The sequence below is a fragment of the Coregonus clupeaformis genome, chromosome 19 (assembly GCF_020615455.1).
Source record: "Coregonus clupeaformis isolate EN_2021a chromosome 19, ASM2061545v1, whole genome shotgun sequence".
NCBI classification, from domain to species: domain Eukaryota; kingdom Metazoa; phylum Chordata; class Actinopteri; order Salmoniformes; family Salmonidae; genus Coregonus; species Coregonus clupeaformis.
Window position 1 is genome coordinate 53,106,788 of NC_059210.1, and position 25,481 is coordinate 53,132,268.

At 43.0% G+C, this 25,481-nt stretch overlaps 1 protein-coding gene across 2 annotated transcripts; it reads right to left on the reverse strand.

Moving 5' to 3' along the window:
• Positions 1–25,481, reverse strand: LOC121532263 (transcription factor RFX4-like). 2 transcript variants are annotated; one of them, XM_041838108.2, is made up of 18 exons: positions 25,245–25,479; positions 23,045–23,131; positions 22,427–22,487; positions 19,651–19,774; positions 17,417–17,478; positions 16,894–17,107; positions 15,970–16,047; positions 15,443–15,606; positions 14,969–15,069; positions 14,737–14,795; positions 14,475–14,619; positions 13,604–13,698; positions 12,863–12,980; positions 9,597–9,716; positions 7,507–7,668; positions 5,524–5,689; positions 4,016–4,154; positions 1–1,646 (listed from the first exon to the last, which is right to left on the reverse strand). In XM_041838108.2, the coding sequence occupies exons 1-18, from the start codon at positions 25,285–25,287 to the stop codon at positions 1,374–1,376; spliced, it is 2,211 nt and encodes a 736-aa protein (XP_041694042.2). In that variant the 5' UTR covers positions 25,288–25,479; the 3' UTR covers positions 1–1,373. The 2 variants fall into 2 exon arrangements, with proteins under 2 accessions (XP_041694042.2, XP_041694043.2); XM_041838109.2 differs by lacking the exon at positions 23,045–23,131 and having other exon boundaries at positions 25,245–25,481.

Here is a 25,481-nt window from a genome sequence, read left to right on the forward strand (position 1 = left end):
TTGGGGTTTTAGAAATTATTTATGTGGCAACAAATAATTCCACATACATATCAGTTTAAACTGTAACAGTTGTCACCACTGAAGTTGTCGAGTGCTTGTATTTACAGAAAAAAGTGACTATAGTTCATGTGTGTTACACTTTGATATTTGTTCCTTTTCATTCCTACCCATAGGGTAATAGGTCCACAGTAGCTTTGAGTGCATTATAAAACACACAAACCTAGGTTAATGTTTCCTTCACTATATCCATACAAAAAAGAAAACAAAATACCAACTGTAACACAGAAAACAAAAAAGAACACAATGTTACAAAGTTACAGAGAATACATCTATAGTGTCTTCCTCCTCCCACAAATACAGCAACAGAGCTTGTGACACAGCACACAAATAATCTGGCTGAGGCACAGCACTCGATCATTAAAAAAACTCTTCATGTGAAACTGATAAGCTAATAAAGGCTCTCCACATGTTTAGCTTTGTCTCCGCTATAAACTTCTCTCACTGTTTTTTGGCTGTATGCCGATTGACGTGACTGGGCTCCAGTTGTGAAACATTAAGGCAATCCATCCTGGGTTGTATTCATTAGGCACCAAACGGAAGAAAACAGACTGAAACAGGGAGCGACAACCTTAACTTGTCAAATTAGAAACATTCATGTTCATTTTCCGTTGCAAAATGTATTGCTATGGTGTGCCCTAATGAATATGACCCTGGCTCTGCAGCAGGCTAGCATGTCTTCTGGACAGCGTCTGAGAGGCCTACTCTGAGTAAGTGTTGACCAAGAGAAAACGGTGTGCGTTGTTAAGAGACTGTACTGACGTCAACCACAGTATACAACGTAAACAGAGTTGCGTACATTAGTGGCTCAGTACAGGGAGGGAGGGGTGATGATCAGTGTTTGTTGACTTGGGAGGTTGCCGGGCAGGGATGGGTGTTCATTAATTGAAAAGGCACAGCTGGGCAGTCTCGCACTGCACACTTCAACATGTGAGATTCTTCCAACTGCCTCTTGTTTCTATAATCCCAAAGGGTTTGCACAGCCACTTTCTGCAAACAACAAACAGCACCACCATTGTGGCGATTGCTGCCATCAACAAACTAGGCCTACGCCACAATATTCTGATTGTGTAATGTGAGAAGAAGTCCTGAATCTTGGTTGTCTGTGCTGTGGCCTGCGGGTCAAGGTAACAAGGTTGCCCAGTGCTGCTACACTCCAGCCTCTCTCCCCTACCATTACACTGATACTCCTGATTAGGTGCCTCTGGGTCGTGTTGGGGAAAGGCAGTGGGACGTTTGCATCCATAGGCTTGGCATGCTGCATGGGCATGACTGTGCCCAGGACAGCTCCTCTCTCTGAGGACTGAATAGGAAGCCTACTTGGCCCAGCCTGTGGTGGCCTCTCCATTGATGTAGGCGAAGCCGGGAAAGTGTTGTGAGTGTTCGTACTCAGAGTTCCTGCGAGGGGCCAGGGGGGAGTACATGTCTCCAGAGGCGGCGTAGCGGGAGGAGTGCATAGGGGGACTAGTATAACAGCTGTTGGCTGGGGAGACATCCGCCCATCGTGGGGCCACGGTCGTAGGGTGCAGCCGAGGAGCACCTCCCATCAAGCATGGCTCCATCCGAGACATCTGGCTATTGAGCGGGTACTGCCGAACAGAAGAGAATATTGGGTGTTAGGGTGATGGTATTATATGTCATATCAAAATATATTAAAGTTAGGGGAGTTAGTGTCTAATCTTCAATTGTATCTGTAACTTGTGACACTTGGTCTTTTGTGTGTATTTTGTATTTTTATGTAATATTTTATGTACACACTGCTATTTTATTGTTTAGCCTTCTTGCCAGGTCGCCCTTGCAAAATAGGTTTTTTTAAATCAATGGGTCTTACCTGGTTAAATAAAGGTTAAATAAAAATTTAAAAACTAATTATGTATCATATCTTGGCCTGGGTTTTTCCCTGAACACATGACCTGACAGGAGAAACACCAGCCCCTAGTTAAGCTATAGCTGAACTCCAGAGATTTTCCTGGAGTGAACAAATCCTTACTTTCTCTGTAACACTATGAGGTTTATAATTCACAATGAACATCAACTATGTATGTTGTAAATGGTGGACATAAATAAGACACTTCCTGGAACTGTTGGACTAGGATAAGTGGTCAGCCGGTAGTATTTTCGTTGCCCAGGGTGACCGACGACTAACAGCGCGGACAGAATCAGCTCCTCTTACAAAATATTTGGGACTGGTCGGGAAATCCAACAAAGTGTCCCATTCGTGTTATCTCCTTCTCTTCCTCTCTCAGACCCTCTCAGACCCTCTCAGACCCTCTCAAGACAAAGCACACACATTGTGCCCGATTTAAGTTCAGAGCAGGGTGGAAGTAAAAGTATTTCCTCTTTATTCCACTAAATATAAACACACAGGCAACAGTCAGTTCTATTATGAGGGATGGTGGCACGGAAAGAGGCCATCATCACAGGTCAGGGAGCAGGATGGGTGGTTCAGCGACCTCTTGTTCACGCGCAGAAAAGAGACCATTGAAAAACAATATTTTAATAAACGTCCACCCTACCCTGGTCTATGAGTTCTATGGCCACTGGCTCAGAGAGATGAAGAGACTATTGAGTGGTGGGAAGGGGACACACAGTGGAGCACAGAGCAGGGCCCCTCTGGGTCCCGGGCCCCCGGCCAGATCACCTCTCACTGTCAACTCATACCATTCGCTGCTATGGCTAACAGTGTATGAGCTCCACCGACACCACCACCACTATTGCTGCACCCTCTTCCTCTCACCTGCTCATCTTCTTTTTTCTTCTGTTGACCCTCTTGCTCAGTCTCTCTCTCTCATTCTCTCTCTCATTCTCTCTCTCATTCTATCTTTCTCTCTTTCTCTCACCCGCACCAGGGTAAATGTTCTCCTGGCTCTAACTAACCATTCCTGGTGCCACCCCAGTTCTCTCTCTCTCTCTTCCCTCTCTCCCTCTCTCTCCCCCCAGAGCATGCCACACTGTTGGCACCAACGCTATAGAATGCGTTATGCATACTAACGAGCCCCGTTCTCCTTTTCACTTCCTGTTCATAATAACATTCCTCTCTGATTTACTGCCTGTGTAAAATTCAACCTTACAAAAGCTAGGATGGAATTTATGCCCCGCCTACAACCCAACCGGGAATAAACGATCACTCTTCAGTATTATATTGGGAGGTGGATAGACATGAGAGGGAGGTCGTTATAATGGCATGTTGAAGAAAAATAAACAAAAATGTTCATAGCTTAGTATGCCTTCTGACTCATTCTGCCTGATTCAATGCCTAATATTTCAGTGGATCTTGCACCTCTGTAATGATGTACTATGGTGATTAGGTGATTTCCAGGCTTTTCTATAACACAAATAACCCAGCAGACAGTCTCATTTTGAACAGTCTCTCTGTAATGGATTTGATACAGTGTTGCACTGCCTTTCTTCCTGCACTGCTCTGACGTCAATTAAATACCATGGAGTCCACTCCAGCACCCAAGCCAAGAACAACTATTTTCACCAACAATGTCTTGCAGGTGTGGTGAACAGTGTGGAAAAGCGGGAATTGTAGACTCTGTGGCTAAAAGTCACCATCATCAAACAGACCATAAAGATATACAGTATGTTGGAAGTTTGACAAAGGGCCTTAATGTGTTGAGTAAATATAAAGCCAATCTCGGCACCCAGAACCAAATATTGTGTGTGCTCTGAGAGACTAATATAAGGCTAATGTAAGAAAACACTTTTCGACTGGATGTGCGTAGTATAATGGATGTACGTAGTATAATGGATGTGCGTAGTATAATGGATGTACGTAGTATAATGGATGTACGTAGTATAATGGATGTACGTAGTATAATGGATGTGCGTAGGATAATGTCACTGAATTATCTCCACTGTGATTCCATCCAATGCACCGTTAGTAGATCCTCAGGTGAATGTACAGTAGATGCTATGGCCTGATTTGTGATTGGGAGTCCAAGTTGGGACTGACCTGTGCAGAGGTGCGGTGGTAAGCGGGATAGTGGAGGGGGGCAGGGATGCCCGGTTCATGGGCCAGACTGGGGTACTGGCTCTGGATGGAGTGGGGGTGCTGGTTGGAGTAGCTCCCATAGTTATAGCTCCCAGTGAACCTGGAGAGAGCACACAAAAACAGGTCAACATCATGTATTCAATGTGGCTCAGTTGGTAGAGCATGATGCTTGCAATGCTAGTGTTGTGGGTTTGAATGCTACGGGGGGACCAGTATGAAAATGTATGCATTCACTACTGTAAGTCACTCTGGATAAGAGCATCTTCTAAATGACAAAAATGTAAATGTAGTACTTTAAATGTCTTCTGTCTATTTTTGAGTAAGAAATCAGATACAGTGCCTTCAGAAAGTATTTATACCCCTTGACTTAGTCCACATTTTCTTGTGTTACAGCCTGAATTCAAAATGGATTAAATATATATTTTTCTCACCCATCTACACAAAATACCCCATAATGACAAAGTGAAAACATGTTTGTAGAAATGTTTCCAAATGTATTGAAATTGAAATACAGAAATATCTCATTTACATAACTATTCACACCCCTGAGTCAATATATGTTAGAATCACCTTCGGCAGAAAATACAGCTGTGAGCCTTTCTGGGTAAGTCTCTAAGAGCTTTGCACACCTGGATTGTAACATATTTGCACATGATTATTTTTTAAAAATCTTCAGGCTCTGTCAATATGGTTGTTGATCATTGCTAGACAGCTATTTTCAAGTCTTGCCATAGATTTTTAAGCTGATTTAAGTCAAAACTGTAACTAGGCCACTCAGGAACATTCAATGTTGTCTTGGTAAGCAACTTCAGTGTATATTTAGCCTTGTGTTTTAGGTTATTGTCCTGCTGAAAGGGGAATTTGTCTTCCAGTGTCTGTTGGAAAGCAGACTGAACTAGGTTATCCTCTTGGATTTTGCCTGTGCTTAGCTCTGTTCTGTTTCTTTTTATCCTAAAACACTCCCTAGTCCTTGCTGATGACAAGCATACCCATAACATGATGCAGCCACCACCATGCTTGAAAATATGAAGAGTGGTACTCAGTGATGTGTTGTGTTGGATTTGCCCCAAACATAACGCTTTATATTCAGGACATAACGTTAATTTATTTGCCACATTTTTTGCAATTTTATTTTGTTGCCTTATTGCAAACAGGATGCATGTTTTGGAATATTTGCATTCTGTACAGGGTTCCTTCTTTTCACTCTGTCATTTAGGTTAGTACTGTGGAGTAACTACAATGTTGTTGATACAACCTCAGTTTTCTCCTATTATAGTCATTAAACCCCTCTATGAGAGCTCATACCCCCCATGTCAGCTCATAACCCCCCTATGAGAGTTCATAACCCCGCTATCAGAGTTCATAACCCTGCTATGAGAGTTCATAACTCCTCTATGACAGCTCATAACCCCTATATGACAGCTCATAATCCCTCTATGAGAGCTCATAACCCCCCTATGAGAGCTCACCCGTGCTCGTCCCTGTGGGTGTAGACTGGCAGTCGATGGGCGGAGGAGGGAGGGGGCACGGGTGCACCGCTGCGAATGCAGTGCTGCTGCTGTCCGCCCTCGGGAGGAGTGCCGCCTGACGTTGTCACTGTGTACGTAAGGGACCAGGTATATGACTGAACAGCGCCTGGCACACACGTAACACATACACACACAGAGACAAAGGGATTGGCACAGAGGAATCTACCATGCCGTGACCCTTAGAAACCAACCCAATGCATGAGCACAGGCAGGATAGGCCCATTCTAATAAACCATTTCATTCAACTGTCATGTATTAATTAATGTACAGTACCAGTCAAAAGTTTGGACACACCTACTCATTACAGGGTTTTTCTTTATTTGAACTATTTTCTACATTTTCTACATATCAAAACTATGAAATAACACATATGGAATTATGTAGTAACCAAAAAAGTGTTAAAACAAATCAAAATATATTTTATATTTGAGATTCTTCAAAGTAGCCACCCTTTGCCTTGTTGACAGCTTTGCACACTCTTGGCATTCTCTCAACCAGCTTCATGAGGTAGTCACCTGGAATGCATTTCAATTAACAGGTGTGCCTTGTTAAAAGTTAATTTGTGGAATTTATTTCCTTCTTAATGCATTTAAGCCAATCAGTTGTGTTGTGACAAGGTAGGGGTGGTATACAGAAGATAGCCCTATTTGGTAAAAGACCAAGTCCACATTAAGTGCTCAAATAAGCAAAGTGAAACGACAGTCCATCTTTAAGACATGAAGGTCTGTCAATACAGAACATTTCAAGAGCTTTGAACGTTTCTTCAAGTGCAGTTGCAAAATCCATCAAGCTCTATGATGAAACTGGCTCTCATGAGGACCGCCACAGGAAAGGAAGACCCAGAGTTACCTCTGCTGCAGAGGATAAATTCATTAGAGTTAACTGCACCCCAGAGGCCTTCATGGTCGAATTGCTGCAAAGAAACCACTACTAAAGGACACCAATAAGAAGAAGAGACTTGCTTGGGCCAAGAAACACACGAGCAATGGACATTAGACCGGTGGAAATCTGTCCTTTGATCCTTTTTGAGTCCAAATTTGAGATTTTTGTTTCCAATCGCCGTGTCTTTGTGAGACGCAGAGTAGGTGAACGGATGATCTCCGCATGTGTGGTTCCCACCATAAAGCATGGAGGAGGAGGTGTGATGGTGTGGGGGTGCTTTGTTGGTGACACAGTCAGTGATTTATTTAGAATTCAAGGCACACTTAACCAGCATGGCTACCACAGCATTCTGCAGCGATACGCCATCCCATCTGGTTTGCGCTTAGTGGGACTATTATTTGTTTTTCAACAGGACAATGACCCAGCACACCTCCAGGCTGTGTAAGAGCTATTTGACCAAGAAGGAGAGTGATGGAGTGCTGCATCAGATGACCTGGCCTTCACAATCACCCGACCTCAACCCAATTGAGATTGTTTGGGATGATTTTGACCGCAGAGTGAAGGAAAAGAAGCCAACAAGTGCTCAGCATATGTGGGAACTCCTTGATGATTTGGAAAAGCATTCCTCATGAAGCTGGTTGAGAGAATGCCAAGAGTGTGCAAAGCTGTCATCAAGGCAAAGGGTGGCTACTTTGAAGAATCTAAAATATAAAATATATTTTGATTTGTTTAACACTTTTTTGGTTACTACATGATTCCATATGTGTTATTTCATAGTTTGATGTCTTCACTATTATTCTACAATGTAGAAAATAGTAAAAATAAAGAAAAAACCTTGAATGAGTAGGTGTGTCCAAACTTTTGACTGGTACTGTATATTATGTCGGACATGATCATAACATTACCTACAGAACATGACCACAGACGAGTGACATTGCTTCTATTGTAGCTCCAGTATAGTAATAGCTCTATAACCAAGCAACCCTCCCCACTTACAGGTTCCCTCCCCAGTCCCCCAGTGTTGCTGTCTGTCTCTCGCACCTGTGGTGGCTGTGGCCCCTGTATACTCTGGGGACTGAGCAGCGGTGGGGGAGCTGACGGCTGGGACCCCCACTGAGGTGACAGACTTGGCCGGGGAGAAGGGCCCTGGGGACGTGGAGGTGGGCGTGGTCTCCGTCAGCATCATCTCTTCCTCTTGCTCAGCTATAAAAGGGTTCAGAGGTCAATAAACTATTAGAGAGACAGGAGGTTCTTATGTACTCAAGAGTCAGTGTACTAAACAGCATTCAATATTAGTATTTTCAATATACAGTGGGGGGAAAAAGTATTTAGTCAGCCACCAATTGTGCAAGTTCTCCCACTTAAAAAGATGAGAGAGGCCTGTAATTTTCATCATAGGTACACGTCAACTATGACAGACAAATTGAGAGAAAAAAAATCCAGAAAATCACATTGTAGGATTATTTATGAATTTATTTGCAAATTATGGTGGAAAATAAGTATTTGGTCACCTACAAACAAGCAAGATTTCTGGCTCTCACAGACCTGTAACTTCTTCTTTAAGAGGCTCCTCTGTCTTCCACTCATTACCTGTATTAATGGCACCTGTTTTAACTTGTTATCAGTATAAAAGACACCTGTCCACAACCTCAAACAGTCACACTCCAAACTCCACTATGGCCAAGACCAGAGAGCTGTCAAAGGACACCAGAAACAAAATTGTAGACCTGCACCAGGCTGGGAAGACTGAATCTGCAATAGGTAAGCAGCTTGGTTTGAAGAAATCAACTGTGGGAGCAATTATTAGGAAATGGAAGACATACAAGACCACTGATAATCTCCCTCGATCTGGGGCTCCACGCAAGATCTCACCCCGTGGGGTCAAAATGATCACAAGAACGGTGAGCAAAAATCCCAGAACCACACGGGGGGACCTAGTGAATGACCTGCAGAGAGCTGGGACCAAAGTAACAAAGCCTACCATCAGTAACACACTACGCCGCCAGGGACTCAAATCCTGCAGTGCCAGACGTGTCCCCCTGCTTAAGCCAGTACATGTCCAGGCCAGTCTGAAGTTTGCTAGAGTGCATTTGGATGATCCAGAAGAGGATTGGGAGAATGTCATATGGTCAGATGAAACCAAAATAGAACTTTTTGGTAAAAACTCAACTTGTTGTGTTTGGAGGACAAAGAATGCTGAGTTGCATCCAAAGAACACCATACCTACTGTGAAGCATGGGGGTGGAAACATCATGCTTTGGGGCTGTTTTTCTGCAAAGGGACCAGGACGACTGATCCGTGTAAAGGAAAGAATGAATGGGGCCATGTATCGTGAGATTTTGAGTGAAAACCTCCTTCCATCAGCAAGGGCATTGAAGATGAAACGTGGCTGGGTCTTTCAGCATGACAATGATCCCAAACACACCACCCGGGCAACGAAGGAGTGGCTTCGTAAGAAGCATTTCAAGGTCCTGGAGTGGCCTAGCCAGTCTCCAGATCTCAACCCCATAGAAAATCTTTGGAGGGAGTTGAAAGTCCGTGTTGCCCAGCGACAGCCCCAAAACATCACTGCTCTAGAGGAGATCTGCATGGAGGAATGGGCCAAAATACCAGCAACATTGTGTGAAAACCTTGTGAAGACTTACAGAAAACGTTTGACCTGTGTCATTGCCAACAAAGGGTATATAACAAAGTATTGAGAAACTTTTGTTATTGACCAAATACTTATTTTCCACCATAATTTGCAAATAAATTCATTAAAAATCCTACAATGTGATTTTCGGGATTTTTTTTCTCATTTTGTCTGTCATAGTTGACGTGTACCTATGATGAAAATTACAGGCCTCTCTCATCTTTTTAAGTGGGAGAACTTTCACAATTGGTGGCTGACTAAATACTTTTTTCCCCCACTGTACATGTTGTTATTTTTGTTGGTGTTGAAATGCATTTGTGGTTGCTGCAGCAGCAATACTGATGGTAGCAGGAAAGATAATTCCAAAGTCCTATACAGTAGTAGTAGTAGTAATAATAGTAGTAGTAGTAGTAATAGTAATTGTAGTTGTTGTGATTGTAGTAATACTAATAGTTGAAAGCAGCTCCAGTAGTAGTTGTTGACAGGGTGGTGGTCTAACCTGTGCTGCCCTCTGCCTTCATGGACCTCATGAGCTCGTTGGCCCTCTCCTGGCAGTGCAGGGACTCCAGCAGGTACAGCACATAGTCATCAAACATCAGGTGGATCAGGTGGAACGAGCCTACACACAGGGAGAGAGAGAGAGGGAGAGGGAGAGAGAGAGAGAGAGAGAGAGAGAGAGAGAGAGAGAGAGAGAGAGAGAGAGAGAGAGAGAGAGAGAGAGAGAGAGAGAGAGAGAGAGAGGAGAGAGAGAGGAGAGAGGAGAGAGAGAGAAACTAAGGAAACAGGATGGATCAGTGTCCCTATCATCCACCCAACAAGTCTAATTATTTTAAAGGGAAGTAATGAGCTACATAAAGTTCAAATGAAGATTCTAAGATGTGCAGTGTATTTGAGTGTTGTCTGTGGTTGGAGGCCTAGAACTCATCCATTCAAAGCTATGAACATACACTTATACATTTCAAAACACAGTTTACAAAAAGAGGCTGAACGATCAGACTGTGTGTTTCATTACTAGTCCTTCCAAACATCTGACAGACTGCATCATAGCAGCTCACTCAACACAACAGGCAGTGTGAGGGAGAAGAACGACTGGGCGGTCATTGTCATTAAAAGAGACAAGGGGGCTGTTTCTTGTTTCCTTGTACAAAGTCCTTGCCCCAAATATGACGGCTGACCCCTGAGCCGGGTATGGGAGATGACTGAGACCATGCGCATAATAAACACCAGCAGCTTTTCAGGGAACAGAGGAGTGCAATACTGCCTGGTCATAAAATGGAATAGATAGGAAAACACATTGGGGAAGAGAGGGAGGGGGGTAGCCATTGTTAATTAGCTGTTTTCGCACAGAGAGCTACTTTATCAAAACATTGCAACCAGCTGTGACTTTGATATTCACAGACTGAAGGGGAGAAGAGAGGAGGGGGAAGGGAAGCCATTTTCTTCTTTTTTTTTGCAGCCCCTATCTCTTTCAGTGCCTCAGTCATGCACCGCTCGGTAGTAAAGTAAAGGCTAGGGGGGCCATACCAGCAAAGCAGCCATCTTACCACCACGCTTTCCCCGTTTTGGATTGGGAGAACATCGGAAGGCAATTCTCTGCTGAGTCTGCACACAACTTTCCTTATTCCAATTTCCCAAAAATGGGGGGAGGGGCTTAAACTATGTTTGGACCTACATGCATAGTAGTCTCCTGAGTGGCGCAGTGGTCTAAGGCACTGCATCGCAGTGTTAACTGTGCCACTAGAGATCCTGGTTCGAATCCAGGCTCTGTCGCAGCCGGCCGCGACCGGGAGACTCATGGGCGGCGCACAATTGGCCCAGGGTAGGGGAGGGAATGGCCGGCAGGGATGTAGCTCAGTTGATAGAGCATAAACGCCAGGGTTGTGGGTTTGATTCCCACGGGGGCCAGTATAAAAAAAAGATGTATTCACTAACTGTAAGTCGCTCTGGATAAGAGCGTCTGCTAAATGACTAATATGTAAATATATATATGTAATATGTAGTACAGTCGTGGTCAAAAGTTTTGAGAATGACACAAATACTAATTTTCACAAGGTCTGCTGCCTCAGTTTTGATGATGGCAATTTGCATATACTCCAGAATGTCATGAAGAGTGATCAGATGAATTGCAATTAATTGCAAAGTCCCTCTTTGCCATGAAAATGAACTTAATCCCCAAAAGGACCAGCTGCCATCATGTCAGTGATTCTCTCGTTAACACAGGTGAGAGTGTAGACGAGGACAAGGCTGGAGATCACTCTGTCATGCTGATTGAGTTAGAATAACAGACTGGAAGCTTTAAAAGGAGGGTGGTGCTTGAAATCATTGTTCTTCCTCTGTTAACCATGGTTACCTGCAAGGAAACACGTGCCGTCATCATTGCTTTGCACAAAAATGGCTTCACAGGCAAGAATATTGCTGCTAGTAAGATTGCACCTAAATCAACCATTTATCGGATCATCAAGAACTTCAAGGAGAGAGGTTTAATTGTTGTGAAGAAGGCGTCAGGGCGCCCAAGAAAGTCCAGCAAGCACCAGGACCGTCTCCTAAAGTTGATTCAGCTGCGGGATCGGGGCACCACCAGTGCAGAGCTTGCTCAGGAATGGCAGCAGGCAGGTGTGAGTGCATTTGCACGCACAGTGAGGCGAAGACTTTTGGAGGATGGCCTGGTGTCAAGAAGGGCAGGAAAGAAGCCACTTCTCTCCAGGAAAAACATCAGGGACAGACTGATATTCTGCAAAAGGTACAGGGATTGGACTGCTGAGGACTGGGGTAAAGTCATTTTCTCTGATGAATCCCCTTTCCGATTGTTTGGGGCATCCGGAAAACACCTTGTCCGGAGAAGACAAGGTGAGCGCTACCATCAGTCCTGTGTCATGCCAACAATAAAGCATCCTGAGACCATTAATGTGTGGGGTTGCTTCTCAGCCAAGGGAGTGGGCTCACTCACAATTTTGCCTAAGAACACAGCCATGAATAAAGAATGGTACCAACACATCCTCCGAGAGCAACTTCTCCCAACCATCCAAGAACAGTTTGGTGACGACCAATGCCTTTTCCAGCATGATGGAGCACCTTGCAATATGGCAAAAGTGATAACTAAATGGCTCGGGGAACAAAACATCGAAATTTTGGGTCCATGGCCAGGAAACTCCCCAGACCTTTATCCCATTGAGAACTTGTGGTCGATCCTCAAGAGGCGGGTGGACAAACAAAAACCCACAAACTCCAAGCATTGATTATGCAAGAATGGCCTGCCATCAGTCAGTATGTGGCCCAGAAGTTAATTGAGAGCATGCCAGGGCGGATTGCAGAGGTCTTGAAAAAGAAGGGTCAACACTGCAAATATTGACTCTTTGCATAAACTTAATGTAATTGTCAATAAAAGCCTTTGACACTTATGGAATGCTTGTAATTATACTTCAGTATACCATAGTAACATCTGACAAAAATATCTCATAACACTGAAGCAGCGAACTTTGTGAAGACCAATACTTGTGTCATTCTCAAAACTTTTGACCACGACTGTATATTCAAATAACTCAGTTCAGCAAGTTTTGGCTGAGTTTTGGGCCAATGCCATGGATAATCTATAAGTGTTCTTCACAAATTATTTTGGTTACTTGGACCAAAACTAGAACTAGGCAACTTCTGTCTGACTAGTGACACCATCAATATGGTTAAATAACGATACATAACCCCCTAAAAACAATTTTCCTTGTGTCGGCTGATACATGCCCCAGCCCAATGCTAGATCCAACCACTCACCGAAGCTAGGCGCACTGTGGAGGGTCATATCCCGGATGACTCGGGTCCCGAAGCACGACCACATGAGCAGGAACTGTTGGGCCACCTTCTTCAGGCACCCGGGCCTCTTTCCTGCCACCTTAAGGAGATATTTCCATGAGAAAAGAGGGGGAAGGGAAGAGTTGGGGGGGGGGGGAGAATTAACCCCTGGGTCCTTATTGGGGCTTAACCCTCAGGAACGAAAAACATGTCAACAAGTCAACTATTTAATTTGCCCCTGGGGACACGCCTTCTCATTGAACCATTGTCTGGGGAGTCCGTGACATTGCCAAGGCAACCACATTTTACAAGCCCATATCTGGAGCATAATGGCAGCAAATGGGAGCCATGAAGACAGCATTAACTAGGATGGCAGCTCGAGTGGCTCTGCGTCAGCAAGTCATGGAGAGACGGATGCCATTAAAACGCATGGTTATTTTTGTGAAGGGCCATAATCCTTACCGATTTGCTGTACAAATATACTTAAACAATAAAATAACACATGAACATCCAGAATGGCCTTGGTAAATGCAATACAAACGTCACTGTGGAACGTTTTAGGAGACAATTGAAGAAATTATTTCCATTTATGATCAGCATACAGCATACTGTAGCCATAGTAGAAAGCACATGCCTAAAGATGATGGCTGGACGTTTTCTAATGATATATCCTAGATGTTAAAAGGGCTTAATATATATTAAGTATTTACATCCTCAACTGACCTTGACAACACAGCGGTCCACCATGGAGTCCAGCCACTCGATGTAGGCCTCTATAGGAGACTGCTCCTCCAGCAGATGGTCAAACTCCTGGTACACTGAGAGGGGAAGGAGACGAGAGCTGCATTTAGCCACAGTTTGTCAACATATAGACTATTTAATCCTTCAGGGGACATATCTTTGTACATAGTGGAGAAAGCCCCATCCTTGTCTACACAGATCGGAGTCTTGACAGATAGCAATTTGGATCAAATGAAGAGATTGAATAATTGTAGTGTGTGACTATGGACCTAAAGTACCCTCACTTAAATCAATCAAACTGCCAAAACCAGCAGCATATACAGTATGTCTTGTATATGAGGCTGTGTCTTATTTGATGTTATAGTGCATAATTTCTCTCTGTCTAATAGAACAGAATGAGAGTGGGATGTGGAAATGGCCTCTTTATGCAACAACACCAGCCAATCTGTGAACTGTGACCCTATCACGGCCATTTCAGGGGGTTGACGCTGAAATGAATTTGAGATGGTCCACGGGGTGTTTCAGAGCAGAGTCAACTTGCTTAACCTTTTAGCCTCCATCATTAAGGCTTGACTTTCCTGGCCGTGGGAATGAATGTCCAATGGCTGACATCTACTGTGTGTTATTGGCGGCTGTGTGTGTGGGAGTGAAGTGCATTTCTCAGCTACAATGCTATGAAGGAGAGCAAACAATTTAAGTTAAGGTGTATTGGAGCACAACAGGGTTGTTTGGAATGTGGATTCTAGGCTTTTGGACTAAATGTAACTTAATGTGAATGCTACTATGTGTGTGTTTGTGTGCGTGCGTTTGTGTGTGTCTGCATCCGTACATGTGTGCGTGTCTGTGCCCTTACAGTGGATGATGAGCCGCCGGTGCTCCTCCCATGTGTCCTCCATGGTGTAAAGTGTCTGCTTGGTGATGCTGTTCAGGTCCACGTTCCTCCAGTCCTCCATCATCTGAAAGGTGATGTCTGCACTGTGGATCACCGTCCGCGACGCCTGCCCAGAGACACATCAACAACACACACATTATTAGATCGTGATACACACTGCATATACCTTTATCAGTCATATTTTCATATGGAATTCATTACATTTATACAGTGAAATAGCTACCTGACATAGATGGTTCAAAGATGTCTGCCGCTTGAGAACCTGAGAAAATCTTCTAGATACTGTGGATAAAAGGTAGAGGAAATATTTACTGTTATGTTTTCTACAGTATAACATTTGCTTATTAAAACATGTTTCTAAAATTGGTGCATTCTCCTTTTTCCAAGACTCAGTATGTCATCGTTGTCATAAAATCAAGAGACTAACGACTGTATTTTTCAATGCAGACACCTACATTCGAATTTGATATTCCTCAGGTTTTCAGGCAGGTCGTGAAGTGCTACTTTAAGCCACTCGTCCAGCTGTTTGGCAAACTTCCGGATCACCTGGGTCAAACTGGAATAAATCTACATTACATCACAAATAACCAAGGTTGTATAACACAAAGGCAAATGTCAAGTTTTCCTCACAGCCCTTTTTCTCTATAGAGGCTGTAACTCAGTACATAGGGTTGTCATTTCAGTATTTTTAAACAAACAATATGCACGTAAAATATGTTTAGAACAATGATGTGGATCTCATGGACTGTCAGCCTTTGCATTTATAGCTCTGTCTATGAATTTGAGTTTGAATTTGATGGGCTGAAACACAAACTCAGGATTGTGGCTTTAGTGATCACTGGGGTGGGGAGAAGAGCTACAGTACACTAAGAAGAGCTACAGTACACTAAGAAGAGCTACAGTACACTAAGAAGAGCTACAGTACACACCTATCAGGCAGTGCTTGCAGGACGGTGGGCATAAGAACCCCAGAGATTGCCTTGTAAAGAATGGAGTCACAGACGCCCACAATGTTGACCACAGTGGAGGAGCCCAGGACAGGGAGCATGTGGGGGGGCATGCCCTGCCAAAAGTGCAGCAGGAAGCTCTGGACCTGGAGACACCCAGGAAAAGAGGGTCATTCTCTCAACGTCATGTACAATACAACTTAAGAGACTAACCCAACTTTTCTAATGAGATACATTTCGGTTAGAAGTAGTTTATTGTGACAGACTGGTAGCATAACAGATTTGGTTCAGTGTTCCAAGATTAGGTAAGAACTAAACCGATTCTCATGAAAATGGGATGTCTTCATTTAGAAGTCCAAGAACATTTAGCTCGTAATCTTTTTTGTGACCACATTCAACAAGAGAGTCAGGCTTCACAGTCAAAAAAACAAAAACACAAAGTCCTGTCACATTTAATGGGACTGGTAAATAAAGGTGCAAAAGATGGACACATATGAAATGTGTCTTGCCTCGTCAAAGTTGGCACGTATTACTGTGTCCAGTATCCTCTGGCAGTGAGTTCTGTACATCATGATAAACGTTGACACCTGTGGGAAAACATAGAGAACACTGAGTATAAATGCACGGCAGTAACGTGGTCCAAGTCTGTATCACACTGCTACTTTGAGAGCTTGGGACTATAAGGTTCAACATTTTGCTATTGACATAGCCTTGTTCTGTTCAATGTTCTCTACCTATATAGTACTCTAAATACCCCAATTCATGTTGTTAAGATCAAAAGAATACAAGATAAAAAACGCCTTGCCACCATTCAAACCAAGGTGTGTTCGGAACGTTAAAGCCAATGATCTCAGAATCATATTTTTGCACTTAGAACCTATAGTCCCAAGCTCTCGACTTATCAAAGGCACATACTGTTTCGTAGTGACATTCTTAGCGAATGACCAGGATGCTGCTTCAGTTAAGATACATTCAATCTGGGAACTGGGTTCTACTGTCTACTGTACAGTATAATTGGTAGCTAGTGTTTTCAAGTGATATCATATATCAATGGATTGATACGAAAAACAAGACAATAAATCCCATCCAAAAACATCGGCATCAATAAATACCTGCAACAGGTCGCACACCAAAACTATGTTACATAAAACCGTCTTTAGAGATCAGCAACTCACAAACCATTGAAAATCATGGCCCCCTCATTTAAAGCTTGACAGTTAGTGTCTGTCCTTTGTCCGGCGCTGGATCTTATTATCTCCCCACAAGATTAAGAGTTAGTGAGGAGCCAGCAGCATATAAATCCTCAAGGTCCTTCTTCTCTAAACCCAGAGTCAGAGAAGGTCCGGGGCAGATAAAAGGGGATAGCCAGAGGGGGCGAGAGGGGCGAGGGGTTGGTTGGATAAGGGAGGAGGACTTTTTAGAGTCCTGTTTACCTTCTCCTCTGGCAGACTGGCGGGCAGATTTAAGTCTTTGACATTTGGAAAGTCTGGCAGGAGCGTCCCCAGTTTGGAGCGTGGTGAATATGCCACTGTCTGCTTGGTGACCTCCTTCTTGCCTGTCTCGTTCACCCACGCCGCCCCCTTCTTGGAGTACATCACGTCGTAGTACTGGGAGCTCTCCTTCACAGCGATGCCATAGTAGTGGTACCTATAGGGGATAGTTGATAGTTAGAGAGGTATATAAATGGAAAAGAAAGTTGCACACTCATCTCTCCTACTTGACCAACATTTCAGCTAAGGACTCTTCATCAGGGTGTGAGGCAGTGGCTTGTCATCATGTGATTTTGAGAGGTTACATCCTCAAATCATAGACATGGTGAAGATTACCGCCTTGAAGAATCGTTAAAAGCAGGCCCTCCATTAACACAATGATACTCCTCTTTCAATAATGAAAAACAAAAATCAAAACCAATGTGCAGAAAGAAAGAAAGAAAAGTAGGAGACAACATTGACTTACTTTGATTGGCCCCTGGTCCCCAGTCTTCTTGTGGTCAGTTGTGGAAACTGTTGTCTAATAATCTGTTAATCAGAGAATTAGAATAAGTGTATCAGTGATTTTTTCTCTGTGAGATTCTTCATGCTTTTGTATGTGTATATCCCGCATGTAAAGCACCTGTTGAAAATGTGTTATCACTTTTGACAGTGCTATCATACTGTAGATGTAAGGGAAGAGATACTGTACACTTGAAAGTACACAATTATCTCAGCTAGTGGCTGAAGTAACTGCCCCATCCAGAATGATTTTTAACCATGTACAGCTCATACAGAATGACATGAAAATCCACATTGAACATATCAATGAATCAAGTGAAAGTGAGTTCTGTTCTAGACGCGAAGATCTGTGAAGTTCCCAGAGCCTTAACCCCAGGGAGGTCTCCACTGGCTGTGGGAGAAAAAGGCTTTGGGAGCCATCAATTTTTGACACGTTCAGGGATATTATTTTTCAACATTAAAAACCTCTCCAAAATCTCTCCCTCTCCCCCTTGTTCCCTTGCCCCCTTGTTCCCTCTCCTCCTTGTTCCCTCTCCCCTTGTTCCCTTGCCACCTTGTTCCCTCTCCTCCTTGTTCCCTCTCCTCCTTGTTCCCTCTCCTCCTTGTTCCCTCGCCCCCTTGTTCCCTCTCTTCCTTGTTCCCTCTCCTCCTTGTTCCCTCTCCAACTTGTTCCCTCTCCTCCTTGTTCCCTCTCCTCCTTGTTCCCTCGCCCCCTTGTTCCCTCTCCTCCTTGTTCCCTCCCCCCTAATTCCCTCTCCTCCTTGTTCCCTCTTCTCCTTGTTCCCTCTCCTCCTTGTTCCCGCTCCTCCTTGTTCCCTCTCCTCCTTGTTCCCTCTCCTCCTTGTTCCCTCTCCTCCTTGTTCCCTCGCCCCCTTGTTCCCTCTCCTCCTTGTTCCCTCTCCTCCTTGTTCCCTCGCCTCCCTTGTTCTCGCTCCTCCTTGTTCCCTCTCCTCCTTGTTCCCTCTCCTCCTTGTTTCCTCTCCTCCTTGTTCCCTCTACTCCTTGTTTCCTCTCCTCCTTGTTCCCTCTACTCCTTGTTCCCTCTCCTCCTTGTTCCCTCTCCTCCTTGTTCCCTCGCCTCCCTTGTTCCCACTCCTCCTTGTTCCCTCGCCCCCCTTGTTCCCTCTCCTCCTTGTTCCCTCTCCTCCTTGTTTCCTCTCCTCCTTGTTCCCTCTACTCCTTGTTCCCTCTCCTCCTTGTTTCCTCTCCTCCTTGTTCCCTCTACTCCTTGTTGCCTCTCCTCCTTGTTCCCTCTACTCCTTGTTCCCTCTCCTCCTTGTTTCCTCTCCTCCTTGTTCCCTCTACTCCTTGTTCCCTCTACTCCTTGTTCCCTCTCCTCCTTGTTTCCTCTCCTCCTTGTTCCCTCTCCTCCTTGTTCCCTCTCCTCCTTCCTTCCCTCTCTCTCTCTCTTTCTTTTTGTCCATGAGATTGGCTCCTTGGTCCAGCTCCTGGTGCAGAAACTTTCGTAAACAGTGGAGCTTTCCATTGTGTGGGATGAAAAAAGAGGCCAAGCTGTGAAGTTTCTGTCAGGCCCCGCTTGATAAATGAGCAGACAGGGAGGCAGGCGGGGCCCTCACTCGTTTTTTTGTCCCGAATCAATGAAGCCTTCCTAAAGGACACCCCACACTGCTCCAGCCACTGATCTAACATTCCGCAACATCTCACCCTTCCAAATTTCCTTTAATTACACATTAATCCAGGCTCCTTCTCTTTTTCAATATCCTCCGACAGGAGCTGGGGAGGGGTGGGGGGGGACGAGGAGGGGGCTGGGTCCGAGTGTTGGGGGTGGCTGGGAGTAGGTGGGTAGAGGGGATTTTCTGGGTTGTAGGAACAGAGGCGAGCATGATTGTTCTAGCTGTGTAACCCGTCTAGCAGTTTTCAGGGGAACCATCAGTGGGCCATTCCGTTGCTTCTCAATAACTACATGTGGATATTACTTTTCAAACACACCGTAACAAGCCATACGACTGATCTATATGCATCAGTAGGCATACTTTTTAAATGCTATACTTATTTCTCCCTTTCATGTTTTACTATCCTGATGGGTGGTAACCTTCCTACGCAGGTATAACCTACTCCACCAAAGGGACCATTGCATGTACTCTTTCTGTGAAGTATTATGTTCACAAAATTAGTTTGGGCTCAATCAAACAGTCCCTCCTAAATGTCCTGTTAAACTGGTCAGTAACTGTGTCCTACCTTCCCAAAGCTGGCGGCGTTGACAGGCTGTGTGTCGTGCTTCTCACAGAAGTCCAGGTAGTGCATGTAGAGAGCACTACGGGGGATACAAACCCCTTCTGCAATCTCATAGTTCTGCTCCAGCCTGTAGGTGAAAAAGCAGACCTGTCAATCAATCCCCACAGAATAACATGGACTCTTTACAGACCACAAAGACATCTCTAGACTGGCATCTACAGTATCTACCAGTATGAAAATAAACTGTTACCCAGTTTACTCCTGTACTTATTCAGTCAAGGGCAGGTTATTTACTAGTGGACGAGATTAGAGAAATAATCTAACCTGAATTAGGAGCTACTATGTGAAAGTATACACTACCGTTCAAAAGTTTGACCTTCTAGGCAGAGTTGCAAAGAAAAAGCCATATCTCAGACTGGCCAATAAAAATAAAAGATTAAGATGGGCAGTCTGAGATATGGCTTTTTCTTTGCAACTCTGCCTAGAAGGTCAGCATCCCGGGGTCGCCTCTTCACTGTTGACGTTGAGACTGGTGTTTTGAGGGTACTATTTAATGAAGCTGCCAGTTGAGGACCTGTGAGGCGCCTGTTTCTCAAACTAGACACTCTAATGTATTTGTCCTCTTGCTCAGTTGTGCACCGGGGCCTCCCACTCCTCTTTCTATTCTGGTTAGAGCCAGTATGCGCTGTTCTGTGAAGGGAGTAGTACACAGCGTTGTACGAGATCTTCAGTTTCTTGGCAATTTCTCACATGGAATAGCCTTCAATTCTCAGAACAAGAATAGATTGATGAGTTTCAGAAGAAAGTTATTTGTTTCTGGCCATTTTGAGCCTGTAATCGAACCCACAATTGCTGATGCTCCAGATACTCAATTAGTCTCAAGAAGGCCAGTTTTATTGTTTCTTTAATCAGCACAACAGTTTTCAGCTGTGCTAACATAATTGCAAAATATAATATATAATATAATATGCCATTTAGCAGACGCTTTTATCCAAAGCGACTTACAGTCATGCGTGCATACATTTTTGTGTTTGGGTGGTCCCGGGGATCGAACCCACTACCTTGGCGTTACAAGCGCCGTGCTCTACCAGCTGAGCTACAGAGGACCACCGCAAAAGGGTTTTCTAATGATCAATTAGTCTTTTAAAATGATAAACTTGGATTAGCAAACACAATGTGCCATTGGAACACAGGACTAATGGTTGCTGATAATGGGCCTCTGTACGACTATGTAGATATTCCATTAAAAATCAGCCGTTTCCAGCTACAATAGCCATTTATAACATTAACAATGTCTACACTGTATTTCTGATCAATTTGATGTTATTTTAATGGACAAAAAAATAGCTTTTCTTTCGAAAAAAATGACATTTCTAAGTGACCCCAAACTTTTGAACGGTAGTGTATATGTGGATTTATTTTATACCATCTGGGAAAGGCGGAACTACAACCATCAGTTCAGTGTATATATCTCTACTGTATAGCCTAAATACTTCACAAAACGAAGCATTACAATGTGAGAGAGGAGCTTCGAAGTGCTAGAAAACACTTATCAGTTTCTCCCATAATAAACGTAAAATAGACAATAAATTGGGGAATATAAAGTTGTGATCAAGCACTCTTAACAGTATGTTATACAATTCAGTATGATAAAAAAGCTATTTTGAACATCTCATGAACATAAAAAGAACCGTGATGTCTGTATTATGCAACAACTCTAAATACACCTGTATTTTGAGTGCAAAATAAATCAAAGACTGTTCGTTCATCTGTCATATTTCAGAGCAACGTAAAATACAAATATTTTACAAGGATTATTGCTCATGAACGCATTCCTCAAGCAATAAGCCAAAATAAAGCGGGCCATTTCAGAAGTGAGTTGAAAATGGGAAGTTCCATGCTGTTGAAGTGTGAAGGACTGTGTAATCCCAGGGGACCTACAACACTCCTCTACATAATATTCCCATGGACTCGGACTGTCTATGTAGACCAGGTATGTTTATCTAAATAGAAATGTATGTGTCTGACAACAACACTACACAAACCAACGCGCCTCCATGAAAGTGCCATGAAAATGACTGATAAACACTAATTCAATCTCCACCCTTCAAAAAATCTCCAAGGAAGAGACTGATCAAGTATTTTCACCAGTGTGGAATTTCCACCAGAGGGAATGCAATTTCAAATACAGACAACAAATTATTAAAAGAAGAAGAATGTCTTGATATAGCCAGCTTCCTGTTTTAACTGAGTCTAATGCATATTAATATATTCTGAACATAACAGGTGCAAATGCACAGGTCTCTGGTTCTATGAAGGCAAAGAAATATTGCTATTTTGGTGAAAAAGCCTTTATACTAACACATCCTTCCAGCCCAACAGCGGCCTGCCATGTCATATTGTAAATGTAAACTGTAAGCACCCACACAATGCTCGCTAAAGTTGATAGTTCTCTTCTCAAAAGGTGCTGCTCAAAGGTACAGTTATGTCCTTCATCTTTACATGATCAAACGATGTGACCCTACATGAGAAGACTGTATACAGACAATCCTTAAACAGCAAACAATATAAGAACAAAATAGGGAAATGCACTTGTAAATTTTATCAACAAACAAAAAGCTACATTGTAAATGCCCCAAATAATAGAAAAGAAATGTGTTGAATAGCTTATGCATTGAGAACATTAAATTACAGCATTACAGCTGTAGAATAAGAGCTTAGGATTATGCAACATTATATAAACAGGTTGGGAAAGAGGTGAATCATCACCAACACTTACCATTGTAGGGTAGCTGGTGTTGAATGTGGTTTAGAAGCCCTGTTGTTTTCTTTCTCCTCATCTTTTACAGACAAAAAAGAAACATGTCAACTATTTCAAATCAACCTCTTCAATTAAGTAATGGGCAAAGCAATATAAAAAATAAAATAAAATAAATAATTGCTGTGAATATTTTTAAAAACAGAGATATTGTAATATCTTTGATCTAAACTGAACAGGGTTAGAAAAGTCTGAAGTTTGATGCAGTACACAATTATTTTTTAAAATAATTTCTCTCTTTATCCAGCAATTCTACGTGCAACAATATTATGATTAATATAAATCAGTGGATTATCAGGGACATCTTATTGACACATGTTTTGTGATGTTTTGTAAATGAAGGTGTGCTCTATTTGAACAAATTCCAATCATAGCCTACAAGTGCAAAACACTGACCTTTGCCATATTTTTCTCACCAAGCCTATTATTGCGCACCTTATTACAGCAAATATCAATTTATTTTAATCAATAGCAGTCTTATTTTAGGCCTATGACAATAGATTATTTCAACATATATTTATCCATTACTTTATGACTTGCAGTAATACAACATTAAAGCGTTACACGGTCACTGCTTACTTTCGTCATTGGACGTATTCCCCAGGGACGTGTGACTGGAATACCGCTTGCTCTCGCTCTCGTTGAGGCATCTTTCAATCCAGCTCTCTAGAAAAAGGCAAGATGGCCCACATATCAGAGAAAAGCCTACAGGAATTTACAATTGTAGGTTTTATTTCTGTGGCCCACATAAAGATTAATTCGCATAGCCTATTTATTAATTTGTCTATAGGCCTATATGGCTCATCAAAATATGCCGACAATTGGGTGGTGGTATGAATTGTCCAATATTTGGTTACTCTATTGGCCCTAATCAATATAGGGCCTTATATTATACAAAGTTTCCTAAATAAATCAAGATCTAACAATCCAATTTGGATAGATTTATCACAAGTTGACTTTACTCAAGCTGCATCTGCAACAGGTGGCCTTTTTATAACTACATTTTGAGACAAACGTTGCCAAATGCAAAAAAAGATGTGACTGGGCAATTCGACTATAATCGATTGTGGGGGTCTTGGCGCAGCTGTGCTTCTATTTGAAATGTTTTCACCAAAACGGCAGGAATCCTTCATTGTTCTTGGGGGGACTACAAACGCGCTCATTGCTAGAGCAGCCTCGCGAGCGACACAGAAGCCTTTGTCCCATTCTAATTTCTATTTAGAAATAGCTCAACTGGTGTCCTTTCTTGGGACAGAAACACTTATATTTATCGTAGTCCTGTAGATCCTGTTTCCCGCACGGGCCATGACTACAATCACCATAGTAGCAGTTGCCAGGACTGACTGTTGGCAAGGCAACCTGTTCCATGTAATGATTTACAGGTTCCATCCCATCAGAAGCGGTTAGAGAAGAGGTCATGGAAATAGAAAAGTTTAGAGACTCAGAACTTTTATGATAAATTAATATTCGACACCTTTTGGTTGATGAGTGGCATGGGCAGTTAGAATGAATAGCCTAAAAGTAGGCTAGAATGCTTTATCTCATGAATAAAAGCAAAAGTGTAGCCTATGCCTAATTTATCAACTCTGAGGCTGTCATCAGTTCCATATAGGCCTAAATGTAACGGTATTATCAAATTAATAAACTAAAATTATAATTATTGTCATCATCATCATCATTAGCCTATTTATAATCAACATCATCATTTATTATTATTAGACCAATTATTACAATTAATTGCAAAACATTATTAGGCAGACTTGTAACTTATTTCAATGTCTTGTGCACTAGCCTAGCTGGTACTTCAAATAGCTTTCCCCAGTCATTGATGAAGTTAGTCCACTGAGGTGACAATAATTCTCCATTGTAGCACTTATCCTTAGGTTGTAATTGAATCATTTGCCATGAGCACAGATAAGACAGAGCTTTGAATAACTGGATTAAATTCGATCAATGGGCGAAACGGTTATCTGATAATGTATTATAGGCATACACTCTTTCATGTTAACCAACTCAACACCAGACAGTGAATTAGCATAAACATCAGGGGGAAAAAACTCCCTGTTGAATATTCAATAAAGTAAATAAATGAGCCTATAATAAAGTTATTAGGAAGGAAGTTAGATTGAGAGCCAAGTAGAAAAACGTGTAGCTAAAGCAGCAACATTCATTACTTTACCATAAACATGTAGTTTATAATATTACATTGAATTTACTTTAGGCTAATTATTGCGTCATGCTGTGTGACTTTATCCTGCTCTGGGCGACTGGCACCATACCTCTGTGGACTGGCAGCTTATTTCCACCCAGAAGTTGTTTACAAGAAGCAGGTGCATCACAGGCTACATGCGCCTCGAAGGCTTGTAAGACTTTCCCCCCACAGAGATTGCTGAATGTAGGTCTGTCTAATAGTTGAAATTACTGCTCTTTAATCAAGATTGTGGCACAAATGAAGGGCCCTAATGTCATTCCATAATCAAACCATGCCTCAAAACCGTATTTTTGTTGGTATAGATTTATCATGAATTAATGGCACAAAACCACAAGGCCACTTTTGTTGACATCTGAAGAAACCAAAATCAAACAAATGCAATGCCATGGTGAGTAATCCCTCACATTAACAATAAATGCATTCATCAACAAATCACTCAAAAATGGTTGTAGAGAAAGTCACAAATTCCCAGGGGCCCAGTTATAGTGATCCACAACAGAGAGTGGTTCCCCATGCATCCCGATAAGTCAAGGCAAAGCTGCAGGGTTGCAGGACAGCAGGACCAACCTGTGGAATCCATATCAGGCTCCTCCAGCAGCCCACAATGCATCCTCTTCCCATCAATGGCAAACTGGCTCCTCCAAGAAAATGGCTCTGTGTACGGCTCCCCCTCCTCAGTAGGTCTTCCCTTGTCTGGCTCCGCGTCCCCGTGACCACTGCCTATCCGTGGCAGGAGATGGTGAGGCTCTGGGCTCCGCCGGGAGAGGGGTGGTGTCGGTGGTGATGGTGAGGGGAGGTGGTGGG

Bases quoted from the DNA above. Each gene is read 5' to 3' on its own strand.
- LOC121532263 (XM_041838108.2), bottom strand. From the start codon at position 25,287: ATGCATTGTGGGCTGCTGGAGGAGCCTGATATGGATTCCACAG. The intron at 23,132-25,244 runs GTTGGTCCTGCT...GCCTTTTTCTAG, and splicing joins GCCTGATATGGATTCCACAG to AGAGCTGGATTGAAAGATGC. The intron at 4,155-5,523 runs GTGAGCTCTCAT...TGCTCTCTCCAG, and splicing joins ACCCACAGGGACGAGCACGG to GTTCACTGGGAGCTATAACT.